This window comes from Simochromis diagramma, unplaced genomic scaffold (genome assembly GCF_900408965.1).
Source record: "Simochromis diagramma unplaced genomic scaffold, fSimDia1.1 OVJJ01000107.1, whole genome shotgun sequence".
NCBI classification, from domain to species: Eukaryota; Metazoa; Chordata; class Actinopteri; order Cichliformes; family Cichlidae; genus Simochromis; species Simochromis diagramma.
Window position 1 is genome coordinate 3,798,332 of NW_024387209.1, and position 14,610 is coordinate 3,812,941.

A 14,610-nucleotide genomic window follows, 5' to 3' on the forward strand; every position below is an offset into this window, starting at 1 on the left:
TCATTATTAAGTCCATGCAGTTTAACCCTAATTAGCAGATGCCTGTCTGTGCATTGCATCCGTGCAGTTTGTAGATGTGCCTTGTGAATTGAGCTTGTCAGCATTAGATAACTCTACCATTCCAACCACTTTAAGCCAGCATCCTTACAGAAGTCCAGTGGGTGATGTCACCTTGGCCCTGTTCATTTTTTATATACAGCCTAGACTCGCGCTAGCCACACACCAGCGTGCAACAACTTGAAAGTCCTAACAGGATGGTGGGCAACATGTGTGAACAGTTAGTGGACCTTGTGGTGACATTGTTTTTATCACTTGTATTATTTGTTCATTTATTTATTTCGTTGCCATCCATGTTGTTTTGTTATGGGAAAACAGAGTGGGAGGTCCCCGGTGTCAGGGTGATGGGGATGTGTGCCTTTCTGTTGTGTCGGCTCGGAGAAAGCAGTGGGAAATGTCTTTCTGCTCCATTAGGCAGAGGTCACCAGGTTTTTATGCTCTGAGTGCTCCATCATTGTGGTTTTCCTGCTAGATGAAAGGTGCTTTGAAGATCACACACAAACAGACACGCACACACATAAAGCTCCCATAACTGAGGCCTTACTTACTGTGCTCCAATCTAAAGCAAAATAAACCTTATTCTCTTACTGAGGCAGTCGCTCTGCGAATGTAACCGATGAGCAAACCCTGCTGGATTCGAGGAAAGCGAGTCCAGCAGAGCAGGGATAGAAAAACGGCGCCTATAAACAGCTTCGAGTGGCCATTGTGCCTATTAGTGCGCCCATCCAAACAAAAATTGACTGCATATAAAGGAGGTGTCAGGTTAACAACCAAATGTGCATTATTCCCTCAAACCCTGTCAGCAAATTGTGATTTAACAACTGGCAGTGTCTGTTATCAGCTCGAAGCCCACACTGTGTAAAGCCGCCTCGAGCTGCTGCGTTGCCAGGTTTTGACGGCGGCTCTGATTATTACTGTGAGGCTAATGTCGCCTGATAAGGCAGTGTGTGTAATTAAGCTGTTTCCGTAGTGTGTTATCTGAAGCTAGGTGAGGCTCGGCTGCCTGGAGAGATGGAGCTGTTAGTCAGTGAGGAAGAGGAGGACGCCTGTCTCCTGTCTGTGGCATTTAAAGCTTCCTGTCCTTCTCTCCCCTGTTTTTCCTCCCTTACTCCAATCTGCAGCCTTTTATTTCCTTTTTTTGTTGCATACACCACCCTGTACCTCATCTTCAACTTAACCTAAATCAAAACCTGCTCATCTTCCACACACTGAGGCCTGTTTCTTCATCTCTCACTTGTCTGTCATATGTGTCTCGTCTCACCGATTTAACTCGGTTTCTCCTCCTTCAGCTTCTTCTCTTTGTGTCTCTTCTCCCTGCTTCGCTGCTCGGCAGCCCCTGCCGGGGCATCGGGAGCTCTAAGATCCCTCCCGGCCAAACACCGCACCCCCTGCTGCTCTCTCCACTGAGAATAACGCAGCAGCATGAGGGCGCTCCGCTATTCAGATCAGCATAGAGGAAAATGAGGCGTTATCTCCCACCTGTCTCCCCCACATCCACCCCCTCCATCCTTCCCCTCCTTCTGGCCCTGTAGGCAGGTTACCCGCTCATATGGGATCTGCCGATGACGCGATGCTTCTCTCCAAGGAGTCTAGAATCTGGGGGCCAGCTTTCTTAAGTGTGCAAGGAGCAAAAACCCTGAAGGGGAGCTTAGTCGGGAGGGCATGCTTTTTTGGAGATTTTATGTGTGTGTGTGTATATGGGTGAGATGGGGTTGGCGAGGGGGGCGGGTGAGTATTGCTCAGTGAAGCTATAGATTACCGTCTCTGTCAGCTGCGACGGCCACTGCTGATGAGCTCCTGCATGGTATCATTTGGTATCGATTAGCAAACACACACACACACACAAATGCACAAAAGCTTTTGGCGAGATGGCCGCCGCCTCGGGCTACTGGTCATTTAGCTGTCACCTCAAAGTGATGGTTTGGCCCGGCTCACCAGATCAATGCGAGACACAGACCTTATAACACACTTTGGGCAGGAAAACACACACATAGCGCACAGACACACTCTCAGACATGCTCTCCGAATCGAGTGCCCGCCCAAACTTTTACTTCGATACAAGTGGGAGTCGTGTTTCTGGATTACAGATAACAAGATTTAAAAAAACAAAAAAACAACTGTCCTAAAATGAAATCCAACGAAAAAGAAATAAAGGATAAGACAATCTGGTTACTTGGTCGGCTGCAGGCAAGATGTGAAAGCTGATATGATTGTTACCTACCTGTAGGGTAACGCTGTGATTAATTTCTCAGAGGGATTTAATCACAGCCGATATCGCAGCGTTTTTGCATTCACGCCCCGTGAAAAGAGGCCGAGGCCGCCCCATTTTCTGTGACCAATGACATTGTGTGATTTAAACAAAAGCATACAAGAGGCAATAAACAGACTGTCACTTGGATGCGACGCAACAAAAGGCAGAGAGAAGCAAAGCCGTATGTTAATTCATCCATGACATGAATGTTACTGGCTTTTAAAATGAGTAATCAAACTCCTGCTACATATGAAAATGGCCAAAACAAATAATCAATGTGTCATGTTGATGACAAAGAGATTTCTTTAGTAGGGGGGGTGGGGTGACAAACAAAAGCGCATTCTGTGCAACCTCTATTTTGTTCTTCTGAAAGCTTCAAAAGTCAGCACGGCTAATGTATGCACCCATCTAAAGACATCACTCACGTCTGTGCTGTAAATATTGTAACAGCTTAGTTTTGTTTAACACAAAAACTGAAAATAGAGGAAAACATACAGACTGTTTTCTATCTAAAGATAAAGATTGCTCTCAATCCAAGAAAAATTAGCCAGGGGAGAAGTACCAATATTTGCAGGTCCTCTAACGGCCACTTGAGGCTGGTTGAGTCAGTACTCCTACAGCTCAATAGTAAAGTTGCAGAAAATCCTGTTCATATTCTCCTTAGGGATTTTGATTATGAGACATAATGTTGTAACCATCCAAAGTTGGCTCATTGTGGAATCCCAAGTCTGTCTGATATCATTATTTTACCAAAAAAACTTGTTTTATCCACAATAACATGGAAAGAACTACTCTACCCACAGTCCAAAACTGAAACAGCAATGTTTCTGATTGATGGAGGTCCCTGTACCACGGAAATGTTTAAACCCTAAATTACAGGTCACTTTGTGAGTGTGAAACTTCACAAAGCACCTGAGCGGTGATTGCAGTCAGGAACTAAACACTGGGCCATACCTTCTATACACAGACAAACTTTATAATATACTGTAATCTGTTGTTATACAACACTATTATTAATCCTAGAAAAGCAACAGTAGTGGAAAGAATTGGTTGTCATCCATATTGGACATGATACAACCATTGGTTGCTAGGGGAAAATGTGTATTATTGTAGTGGTATGTGGATGTTTCTGACTGTTGTTGGATAAACTGGTTGCAAAGATGGTGTTGCACCTAAATCCCTGGTGGCCCCATGATCGGAAGGTCGGTGGTTCAAATCCACTGAACAGCTACCCTGCGGTACCCCTGAGCAAGGTACTGTCTCCACACACTGCTCCCCGGGCGCCCAATGACTGCCCACTGATTCACTGAGTGAATGGGTTAAATGCAGAGAGGAATTTCCCCAAGGGGATCAATAAAGTGTACTTTCTTCTTCTAAAACCTCCTGGTGGTTGCGTTGGTTGCTGGCAGGTTGCCACAGTTGCCTGTTGATTTTTATATTTTTCAGTCTCTAGGGCGGTGTAACACACTTGATCCTGCATTGCCACCATAGTTGTCACACATCCAAAATGATGGACGAGTTAACATCAAGTGGTTAGTGGTCACGTGTCTCTAAATCTCAATAAACAGCCAATTTAACAGTAGAAATTAAAAGCTTGTTACAAGAAGACATTTTGGGTTTTGTTTCTGATTTCTTCTTTCGTAACAGCAACACAGGATCTAAACTTTTCAATTAGTCACCAGCTTTAGGTTAAAGTTTTGCTTTTTTGTAACATGAATTCAGGCACGAGCAGTGGTAGCCACTAACTGTCTGCTAGGCGTCATGGCAGCTAATTCATGTCACTAAACTGCACCTCTTAACAATATTTGTGGCGTCATCTAACAAAGAATATTGCTATAACAGCCTATCTGAGTCTGTAAGAGGTCTGTTTGTGCATTCACACAATAAGCTAACTAAGCTAGTTAGCCTAAGCTGGTAACTTGGCACGATATCCTCCTAGTTAAACATTGTGGAACATATACAACTTCAGTACTAATGTTATTCCAGAAACCAGCAAGTCGCATGATAGTGGCTACATAGATCTTTTACATACAGTACTGCCAGACTGCCTGGTTGTTTACAAATTAGCCTATGCTAAGCTAAATTAACCAGCTGTTTGCTCTAGCTTTTATATTTTCATTTCTTTTCATATAGCTAAAGGCAAAAATCAAAGAAATGCCAAAGTTTTATGTCAATATAAATATCAAACTGCTATATTAGTTTATCATTACAAATATCTTTGCTTAAGATGTTTTCGTAGCATTAAATTTAAGTTTTGTTTTTGTTTTTTTATGACAGTCAGACTTCACAGTGTGTGAAATCTCTAGCCACTACCAAGACTTTAATTCTCAGGAAAACTAAATATCCATGCAACACTGCAAAGAAGGTGCTGCAGGAAATGATGGGTCATCTCTGAAAAGATGTGACAGCATCCCCCCCCCCACTCTCACAGCCTCAGTGTATTTAACAATAGTTCAGCATCACCCCTCCTGCTCAGGACCTCCTTATAGCCCTGCCCTTTTCAACCCTGCTAGCATCAGCTCTGAATATTATTCATAGCACCTTGTCTCTATCAAGGCATCTGTAAAAACTAAACACGATCATCCTAAAATTAATGAGCCATATCCACCCCATTACATTTATCTGTTTAGTGGTGTTTTGGGCCTTCCTTTAGGGCATTATGCATGCTCGTCTGTTCATATTTATAACCCAGGCTTTTTATTAGCAGCGTAGTGGGGTGCTAACAGTTGGGAGGCAGCATGCGCTTTGATGGTGATGGCAGGCGGCTCAGCGCAGGCCAAATGTGAAGGGAGGTGATGGAGAGAGAGAGGATCAGCTGCCAGGCCAAGGGCCCCCATGGAAGAGGGGAGGAGTGAGAGCGAGACAGGGAGGAGGAGAAATGAGAAAAGTCAAAGTGTGAAGAGTGCAAGTGAGTGAATCGGGCCTGGTTCACAGCTCTCAGCCCACTCGACTTTGTGAAAGGCGTGTGAGTCTTGTGATCAGCGAATATTTATCACACCTGCTGTATTTTAAGCCTCACTAAGCAGAGGTGTGTTGTGCACGTGTGATTTCAGAGTGTGGCTCAGTAAAACAAAAGGCAGCAAAGGAGGAGGAGGAAAGGCAGTTTAGTTCAGTTGATATGAGCTTGATCAAAAAAATTTACATGAAACCAGCTTCATGATATTTTTATTTATATTTTTGTGCCTGAGCTTTGTGACTTTGGAAGCTGAAATGTATTTTCTCGTGGACCGTTAAATAAGATAACTGTTAGATAAATAGGAAATCTCACGAGTAGAAACTCATGCAGCATGGAGAAAAGACGCATGTCTGATGGAAACTTGGTCCATGTGTCGCTGAACCTTTTTAAAATGTTTCTGTGCTAAATGATCTGATAAAAATGAAGTTCTTTTCAGCATAGACAATCTTTTGTTTCTTGTAAAGGTTATTTTGGGCATTCTGAAGCCACAGCATGAAATTAACCAGAGCTTTGCTCAAATTGCAAACGATGGTGAGAAAAACAAACAAAATGGCTAGAACAGCCATAGTAATACAAAATTTAATGTAAGAAAACCCTAGAAAACTCACATCATCTCACAGTTTTTGAGATGATGCTTTTCTTTATTAAGGAATAAAAGTTATCCAAACCTACTTGGCCCTGTGTGAAAAGGTAATTGTCCCTTTACACTAATAACTGGTCGGGCCATACTTGACAGCAAGACCTGCAATCAAGCGTTTGTGATAACTGGCAATGAGTCTTTCAAATCACTGTGCAGGAATTTGGTTCACTCTTCTTTGCAGAATTGGTTTAATTCAGACACTTTGGAGGATTTTCCAGCATGAACGGCCAAAACATTTCAGTCTGAAAAGTCCAGACTTTGACTCGGCCACTCTAAAGCCTTCATTTTTTTTTTTGAGTCATTCTGAGGTGGACTCGCTGCTGTGTTTCTGATCATTGTCCTGCTGCATAACCCAAGTGCTCTTGAGGTTCAGGCCATGAACTGATAGCCGGACATCCTCCTTCAGAGCAGAAGTCATGGTTCCATCAATTACAACAAGTCGTCCTGAAGCAGCAAAGCAGCCCCATCACACTACCACCACCATGTTTGACTGTTGCTGTGATGATCTTTTTATGAAATGCTGTTACTTTTATGTCAGATGTAACGGGACTTAAACCTTCCAGAAAGTTCAGCTTTTGTCTCGTCAGTCCACAGAATATTTTCCCAAAAGTCTTGGGAATCATCAAGATGTTTTTGGCAAATGTGAGACGAGCCTTTGTGATCCTTTCAGTCAGCAGAGGTTTTCTCCTTGAACTCTCTCATGGATGCCATTTTTACCCAGTCTCTTTCTTATTGTGGAATCATGAACTCTGACCTTAACTGAGACAAGTGAGGCCTGCAGCTGTAAAAACCCTTAGAAGTGGCTTTGTAACCCTTTCCAGACTGATAGATGTCAATGACTTTGTTTCCCTCCTGTTCTTGAGTTTCTTTAGATCGTGGTGTGTTAGCTTTTTTCCCCCTTAATAATGCTAACAACATCTACATACATAATACAAACAAACCTTTTTGTCACTTTTGGAATCCCAAACAATTTATCACCATGTTCATTACCTCGTTCGCTAATTCCTTTTTGGTTTGGTTAGCATGGTGCTGCAGTGATTTGCACTTCACCTTACAATAAGAAGTTTTACATTCATGTCCACCGCCTGCCTGGGACCTTTTTGTATGGAGTTTGCATGTTATCTCTGGGTACTCTGCCTTCTTACAACAGTTCAAAGACATCCATGTTAGGTAATTATTGATTCTAAAGTAGTGTTAGTGGAGACCTGTACAGGGTGTACTAGACCCTCCCGAAGACCTTGAACTGGGTAAAGGAAATGAATCGATAAACGAAATATGATTAAAGATAATATATAAAATTAATTAATTAAATCTGATTGATAATGAACAAAATTCCTCCTAAAGTTGGTCAGTGTATCTTTCTTTTGGAACATCCAGGAGCAAACGCTGCAGATGACTAGTTGATTCAAATCGAGGCTATTTTTAATGTGAAGCAACATTGCTAATGACTACACCACCGTGCATGTAGATCTACTGTGTACAAATGGCATCCACGATTTTTTCTCTTTAAATACAGAATCCAACAGAAAAAAGAAAAACAACAAATGAAAAAATACATGGATGTCTGGAGTTGCTGGGAAGTCACCCAACCACCCGCTTGAAGGAAGAGGAGGAGGTAGAGGAGGAGGCGGGGCTGCTGGAACGGCCATTGGATTGTCTCAGCTTATCTTGGCTCGCATGAAGGAATCATCCCGAAAGCCTTTTAGGAAACGGACCCTGGCTTTGTGCAGAGCCAATTGATGCCGACTCTCCAGATCGGCGTTTGTCCAAATGGAGTCGAGGCGGGCCATGAGTGTTCCTTTATCCTGGCTGTTGTGGGATGCTTTGGCTCTTGATTTCACACACACAGATGCCAATTGCACATTCACTTCAGGCCACAACAGCAACGAGCAGTTTATGCACGTGCGTAGGTGTTCACACAAACACCCGTACAAGAGCTGCATGATTACACACACGGTAGCGCAATTATACACACGCGCACTTGCAATAATTACGCGTGCACGCACACACACACACGCACACACGCACACACAAGACACTGGCATAATTACATGCGGCCACATACATACACCCACACCACTTCACAGAGGAACTGCTGATCAACTGCATGACCTTCTCTCTAACAATGTTAATGTCACCACCTGGGGGAGGTTGGAGGGTGGGGGGGGCCTTGATGGAGTGATTGGAGTGAAGAAAGACAGATTCAAAGAAAGAGCCCACGATAAGCTTGTATTGCCCATCACCGCCTCACCTGGGGCCCGCTTTCATCCTCCGTGCAAGGGTTAGCGTCTTCCCATTCTGCGCACATACACCTTATACATGCAGGCATGCACACGCATGCAACGCTGGAGTACACCCCTGGCACCTCGCCGTGGGTCGTAACCGAACATTTATCGTGCGTGAACCCTCCCCTACGTGCTTGCGTGCAAGAGGCCTGTGCCTCGCCCGCTGACAGGATCCTGTTACGGCAAATGTCACACTCCCAAAAAGGATTCACCCCCCCATGGAGAAAATGAAGTCAAGACCTTCGCTCACACTGTGTCACTCTCCCACCTTGTCCCCCCACCATCACTCTCCTTCAGTCTCCTTTTTCCTCCTCTTCTTCTTCTTTTTCTTCTTCACCTTCCTCAGCCCCGCTCTCCACTTATCCATTTCTATCCTCTTTTCCGCTCCCTTGAACTATCGCTGCCTCGCACACACTCACCTTGGTTTGCAGTCCTCAGCATTTTGCCGAATAAAGTACCTTTTAACTGGATGGTTTTTAGCGGATAATTAGTCCTCACCTTGGGAAAGGAAGGGACAACAAAGCAGGAGGAAAAAAGAAAAGTAAAAAGAAAAGCAGGTTGATTTTTTTGGGTGGGGGGCAATCGGTGGATGGGCTGAAGGTGTTAGAGGCCATGCTGTAAACAGAGCAGGGTTGCGTTTTTTTCTATAGCTCACAGGTGTTTCTCCCGTCACATTTCGACAGCTTCAATATTAAATTCGCTCCCAAAGAGAGAGAGAGAGAACAGCGAGCGGGACGTCTCCCTTCTCGTTCAGCGGAGCCATCAACGGCAAAGACCTCTCAGACGGCGCATGAAAGAACGTATTTTTTTAAAGCCATCACCAGGTAAAAAAACCCCAGCAAAAACAACATGTAGGCGTACAGTCTAGGGAGGAGACACGGTGAATTATCTTCACTTCTCGCTGTAGATGTGGTCCAGAGCAGCTTTTTAATTTGATGTCAGTATGCAAATACTGTAAGCAGTCAAGAAAAAAAAACCCCAACAACTCCAAATCCCTTTTTGTTCCTGGAAGAAAATGACTTAAAGGAGAAATCCCTCGGCAACACACCCACCCCTCCACCTCACCTTCGAAACAGGAGAAGAAAACGTGCAGTTTTATTTTTAGAAGGTGCAAACAAGGAAAGGGGTGGTGATGGTGGGGTGGGTGCTGCTGTAAGATTGTAAATGTCTCTGATGTGTTCAGTCTGCACAACCTTATTCCTGATAATGGAACTAGCTGCTCTGTCTGTCAGTGCCTATTTACACACAAATGAAGTGGCGAGTTGCACGCGCCCAGTGGAGCTGCTAGCCTCCATCTCAGCTGTCAAAACGGGTTAGTGGCTACAAGCAAAACACAACGATCCCTCGGATCAAACTGTGGCCGGCCATTCAAATGTAATAGCTTCATCCTTGGACATGGAGCGTCTCTTTCCTCCCCCCTACTCCCCAACCCCACCGTCGCACGCTCGCTCTGCCTCCTAGAACCTTGCCGGCTTGTTGGAAAGTAATAGACTTCTCAGGATGCCAGTTCGCACAAATCTGGGATGCAGCCTTTTATTTGCCCTCCGCGGGGAGAGGTGTTTGGAGTAATAGGGATGAAGCGGACCATAACTACAGCTGAATAAATCTTCCTATCTTGGCTCAGTGGAAGCCTGTGTGCACATGGTTTGTCAAAGCTCCATAAAATGTTGTTTGATAGGAGTTCTGTACAGTTTAGGAGTTCTCCTCCTGCTTTCCCCGTTGCCTCCTCTTTTTTCTTTTTTCTCCTCCCGTGCTACAGCGGTTGCAATCAATCAGTGTTTAATCAGCCGTCTTGCTGGAGTTGCCAGGTAATCCTGGCTGTCTTGGTGGCTATCTGTGTTTGTGTGTGTGAGTGTGTGTGTGACAGCTGGCAGAGCTGCTCTGTTGCCTGTGTGGGTGAGTGGATGGCACCATGCAGGTTTTTCTCTGCACAGCATGTAAAGGCATATCGGATGATCTGATGGGCTGTTGAAATTGTCAAGTGGGATTTGAGAGCGAGGGTGTGCAAATGACCGAATGTGTGAATTTGCCTGGGTTAAATCTAAACCGAGTGTTTTTTCTCCCACTTTTTCCCTCCTGTAGACCTGCCTGGAATTGGAGCGCTATCTGCAGACAGAGCCCAAGCGTTTGTCGGAGCTCTTTGACCAAGACTTGGATGGCCTCCTAACTCCAGCCTACATGAAGGAGGATGGAGAGGAGGAGCTGTCAGACAGCCTGCTGCCCAGCCTGCCGAGCCTCCCAGAGCCACCGAGCCCACCTCCGGTGATCCTTTGCCCTACTCGAAAGAACTTCCCTTCCCCTGGCGCTGTGAGGAGAGACCTCAAGCCCAAAGGACAAGGGCTGGAAAATGTAGAGGGCATGGAAGGGGTCCACCAGGCTCAGCTGAGTGCCGTCACCTCCCTGACACCTCCGTCATCGCCAGAACTCGGCCGACACCTCGTCAAACCCAACCAGACGCTGACGGCCTCGGCTGATGGGACACTCACCTTGAAGCTGGTAGCCAGGAAGGTGGGGCTTAGCGCAGCCAGGTTGGTGGCGGGGCACACGCTTCCTGTCCAGGTGAAAGATGAAGATGAGGGGGCTGCATGTGTGATTGGGGTTGGAGAGCTACCAGAAAACAAGAAGAGGATTCACCGCTGCCAATTCAATGGTTGCAGAAAGGTGTACACCAAGAGCTCCCACCTAAAGGCCCATCAGAGGACACATACAGGTAAGAAGTCTTCTTCTTCTTCTCTTTTTATCTGCTCCCTTTAGGGGTCACCCAAGCACATCATATGCCTCCATTTCATTTCTAGCATCCTCCTCCGTCCTTCACTGCATCCACAAATCTTTTTTTTCTTTTGCTCCTGCCTGGCATCTTCATCTTCAGCATCCTTTGTCCAACATATCCATTATCCTCTGCACATGTCCAAACCATCTCATCCTTGAATAAACCTGAACTTTCACTCTGATGTACTAATTTCAAATCTTGTCCATTCTGGTCACTCCCAATATAAACCCTGTCATCTTCAGTTCGGCCTCTGAACCACACTCTCCAAGCCATACATCATAGCAGGTCTCACTACCATCCTGTAAACTGTGCCTTTCACTAGTGCTGCTATGCTTCTGACACAAATCACCCCTGACATGCGTTTACTCTCTAGTGAGTCTCTAATCCTGCTGACGGTCCCCTGGACAGCAGGTACGGGCAGCAGTCCTTGTCCTCTAGCCTCTGTAAGCTTGGTGCACAGGAGAAGGTTCTTCTTAGAGTCGTCCTCTATCTCGCTGTGGACGTCTAGAGCCACAAAAATGACTAGCCAGCCTTCTGGTATGGAAACATGACACAGGACAGTCTGAGTCTAGCTGGTTAGTAGCGACTGTATTTTCAAAATCAGAGGAAAAAAATGTTCCACAAGTAAATACCTTGCAGATGGCATCACTCATACGCAATTGAATACGTAATGCATACATAGCATATAGCTTACACAGCACAGGGCACAATGTCAGATTCCCACTATTTGAACTACTACTGAAGTATTTATAGTCTTATCATACTGTATGTGAAATTATCACACAGTATTAAGTTTTCATTTTCAAATATCTTGTCAATAATGCCAATAAATAGTTACCTTTTAACTCCAATTCTGAATTTGAGCAGAATAGTTGGGGCACTTTTCAGATATGATTTCAGTAAGCCGCTTTCAGCGCGGCAGCTCTGAGGGCACCTCTACAATCAGAGGTAGCCCCTTCATGCACCTGTAATAAAACTGACTGACGCTCATTGTTGGTGACAGGTTAAAAAGGCTCAATCCTGAAGCTAAATGACCGCTGCACGCCAAGCGAGACACAGACAGACACCGAAGATGAAAGAACAGGATTCAAAGAGTATTTTCTTCTTTTTTTTTATAGCACACACTCTGACTCTTTTCTTGTCTTTGGATGAGCACTGAGGTTTCTTTTTTTGTGTCCGACCATTTTTCTTCTACCGGTGATGTCTCGAAGCCTCGCCCACTCGGGGAGATGCGTTTAATATGTCGGGCAGTTCTGTAACAATCTTCCGGTTTATCACAGTCCGTGCTTCCACCCTCCTGGGTTTTCAAATTTTTAGATAACCTCACTTGGAAATACCGAGTGCAAATCCACCTGCTACACATTCTTGGAACAAAATGCACACAAAACGATAAGGAATGTGCAAGAAGCAGCAGCTCTGTAATCACAGAACAGGGTCTGTGCCTTATTGAAATATCAAAAATGAAAGATAAAAATGTGATGATTTGAGAAAAAGGCAAAAAAAAAAATAAAAAAACCACGACTCTTATCCTCACTCTTTCTGCTTAAGTACTTCTCTGAGCCAAACCAGGGTAGGTCCTCCTTGTCAAGGTTCTTCACATGAAGGAAGGGGGGAGGGTTCAGAAGCTATAACTCTCCCGCTCCTCCATCTCAATCCCAAACCACTCAGACCTCTGTCAGGGAGCTGTCCTCTGTCTGAGTAAGTGCGCAGTGATGGATGGATTGACCTGGATAGGCTGCCATTTCCTCGGTTTATTTCAGGCCCTGCCGTCCTCTATGCGTTCTATAAGTCTAGGTCAGTGTTTCTCAATCTGAAGTTGTCAGATTTTTTTTTTCCAGGGTTGGTAATGGGATCATTTTTAAGAACAAGGGAAATATTTTTCAAATGTAACTTTATATTATAATCCCATGAGGCAGAACATGAGGGATAACCATCTCAGCGTTTTCTCCAGTGTGTCAGAGATTGCTGTTATTAACTTGCAGCTTATTTAATAATAATAATAAATTTTATTTATGAGCGCCTTTCAAGTCACCCAAGGACACTTTACAATAGGATAAAACACTTAGTAAAACAATGGCAGAATAAGAACAATAAAACAAAAGCACAAGATAAAATTAACAAACAGTGGGTTCACAGTGAATATGCAGATTTGAACAGATGAGTTTTGAGTTGGGATTTAAACTGGAGGAGAGAACCAATGTTTCTTATTTCTGGGGGCAGAGAGTTCCACAGCCTGGGAGCAGAGCAGCTGAAAGCTCTGCTTCCCATGGTGGTGAGGCGGAAGGAAGGTACAGCAAGCTGGATAGAAGAAGAAGATCTAAGTGAACGGGCAGAACAGGTAGTGGTTAACAGGTCAGAAAGGTAAGGAGGAGCGAGGTTATGAATGGCCTTGAAGGTGAGCAGAAGAAGTTTGAATATTATCCGGAATTTCACAGGGAGCCAGTGAAGTTCCTGAAGAACAGGGGTGATGTGCTGGTAGGAGGGGGTTCTGGTGATAATGCGAGCAGCAGAGTTCTGAAGCAGTTGAAGCTTATGGAGGGATTTTTGGGGGAGACCATGCAGAAGAGAATTGCAGTAGTCGGGAGGTAACAAGACTGTGGACAAGAATGGACGTAGACTGGGTGGAAAGAGAAGGAAGCAATCTGTTGATGCTGCGTAGATGGAAGTAGGCAGAACGGGTGAGATTATTGATGTCAGATTTATAGGACAGTGAACTGTCTAGGATGACACCAAGGCTCTTAACCTGAGGAGAAGGGAAAACTGTGGAGTTATCGATGGTGAGTGAGAAATGGCTCGCCTTCAAAAGGTTGGATTTGAGCTCTTCTGTGTGTCTTCTTTTGGTTGGCGAGCTGAGAGCGATGTTATTTTTGTTCGGTCTTTTCTCTTCCCCCCACACTCCGAGAGAGGCGTTCAGCGGTATAATGAGATGGATATTGACATGTGATAGGTAGCCATATAGCTGTTTCCTTATTTATTTTAACCGCGGGAGGTACAGCGAAGCGCGTCCATCATAGTAAATGAAGTTACAGCGACTCAAATTGGATTGGGTTGCTCCCCCGCCTTCTAAATTTATCCACTGCTTGGTTGACAGATCACCAGAGCTGTCCAGCGAAGACGCTACGTGTGACTTGTTTACCAGCTCTGGCTTGCCTCTTTGAAAAGAAGTCATCATCTGAGTGTGAGAGATGATGAAAACATCACACCCTATGTGTTGGAACAAATTTGCACAGACATGCCATCATTGATTCCCCCAGCGTGGTGTGTCTACAACCCTTGTGATTAGACTCCATGCCAACTGGGCCAGCTATGGGGGACCAGAGCCACCAGTGCTGTCCAGTCACAAAATCCATACAGGCAAATCACAAGAAGTCTCAATTAAATGAAACTGAAATCCAGAGAGCTGTGTGGAGTAGTTGATATTAAAATGTATGTGAAGGCTGAACCGACCATAGGGATCTGAGCACAGTGATGCTACAACATGATGTAAAAGTCTTGAGCCAACGCTCATTTCTTTATATTTTGTTTCTAAGAATTCAGACTTTCTTCTGATGTTTTAAAGTGCTCTTGAACAACAGTTCTCCAGGTTTTCTTTGGACATTGCCTGGTTTCCCACTCATTTTCCATCCACTCCTTGTACCTGACCATTTTCAG

At 44.7% G+C, this 14,610-nt stretch overlaps 1 protein-coding gene across 2 annotated transcripts in view; it reads left to right on the forward strand.

Annotated features, from left to right (window-relative positions):
- The window catches only part of klf7a (Kruppel-like factor 7a), a 49,896-nt gene that overhangs the window by 19,780 nt on the left and 15,506 nt on the right, over positions 1-14,610 (forward strand). For both annotated transcript variants that reach the window (XM_040051418.1, XM_040051417.1), the window contains one exon: positions 10,272-10,899. In XM_040051418.1, the coding sequence (XP_039907352.1) occupies positions 10,272-10,899 (628 nt within the window). The remainder of the gene's footprint in view (positions 1-10,271; positions 10,900-14,610) is intronic.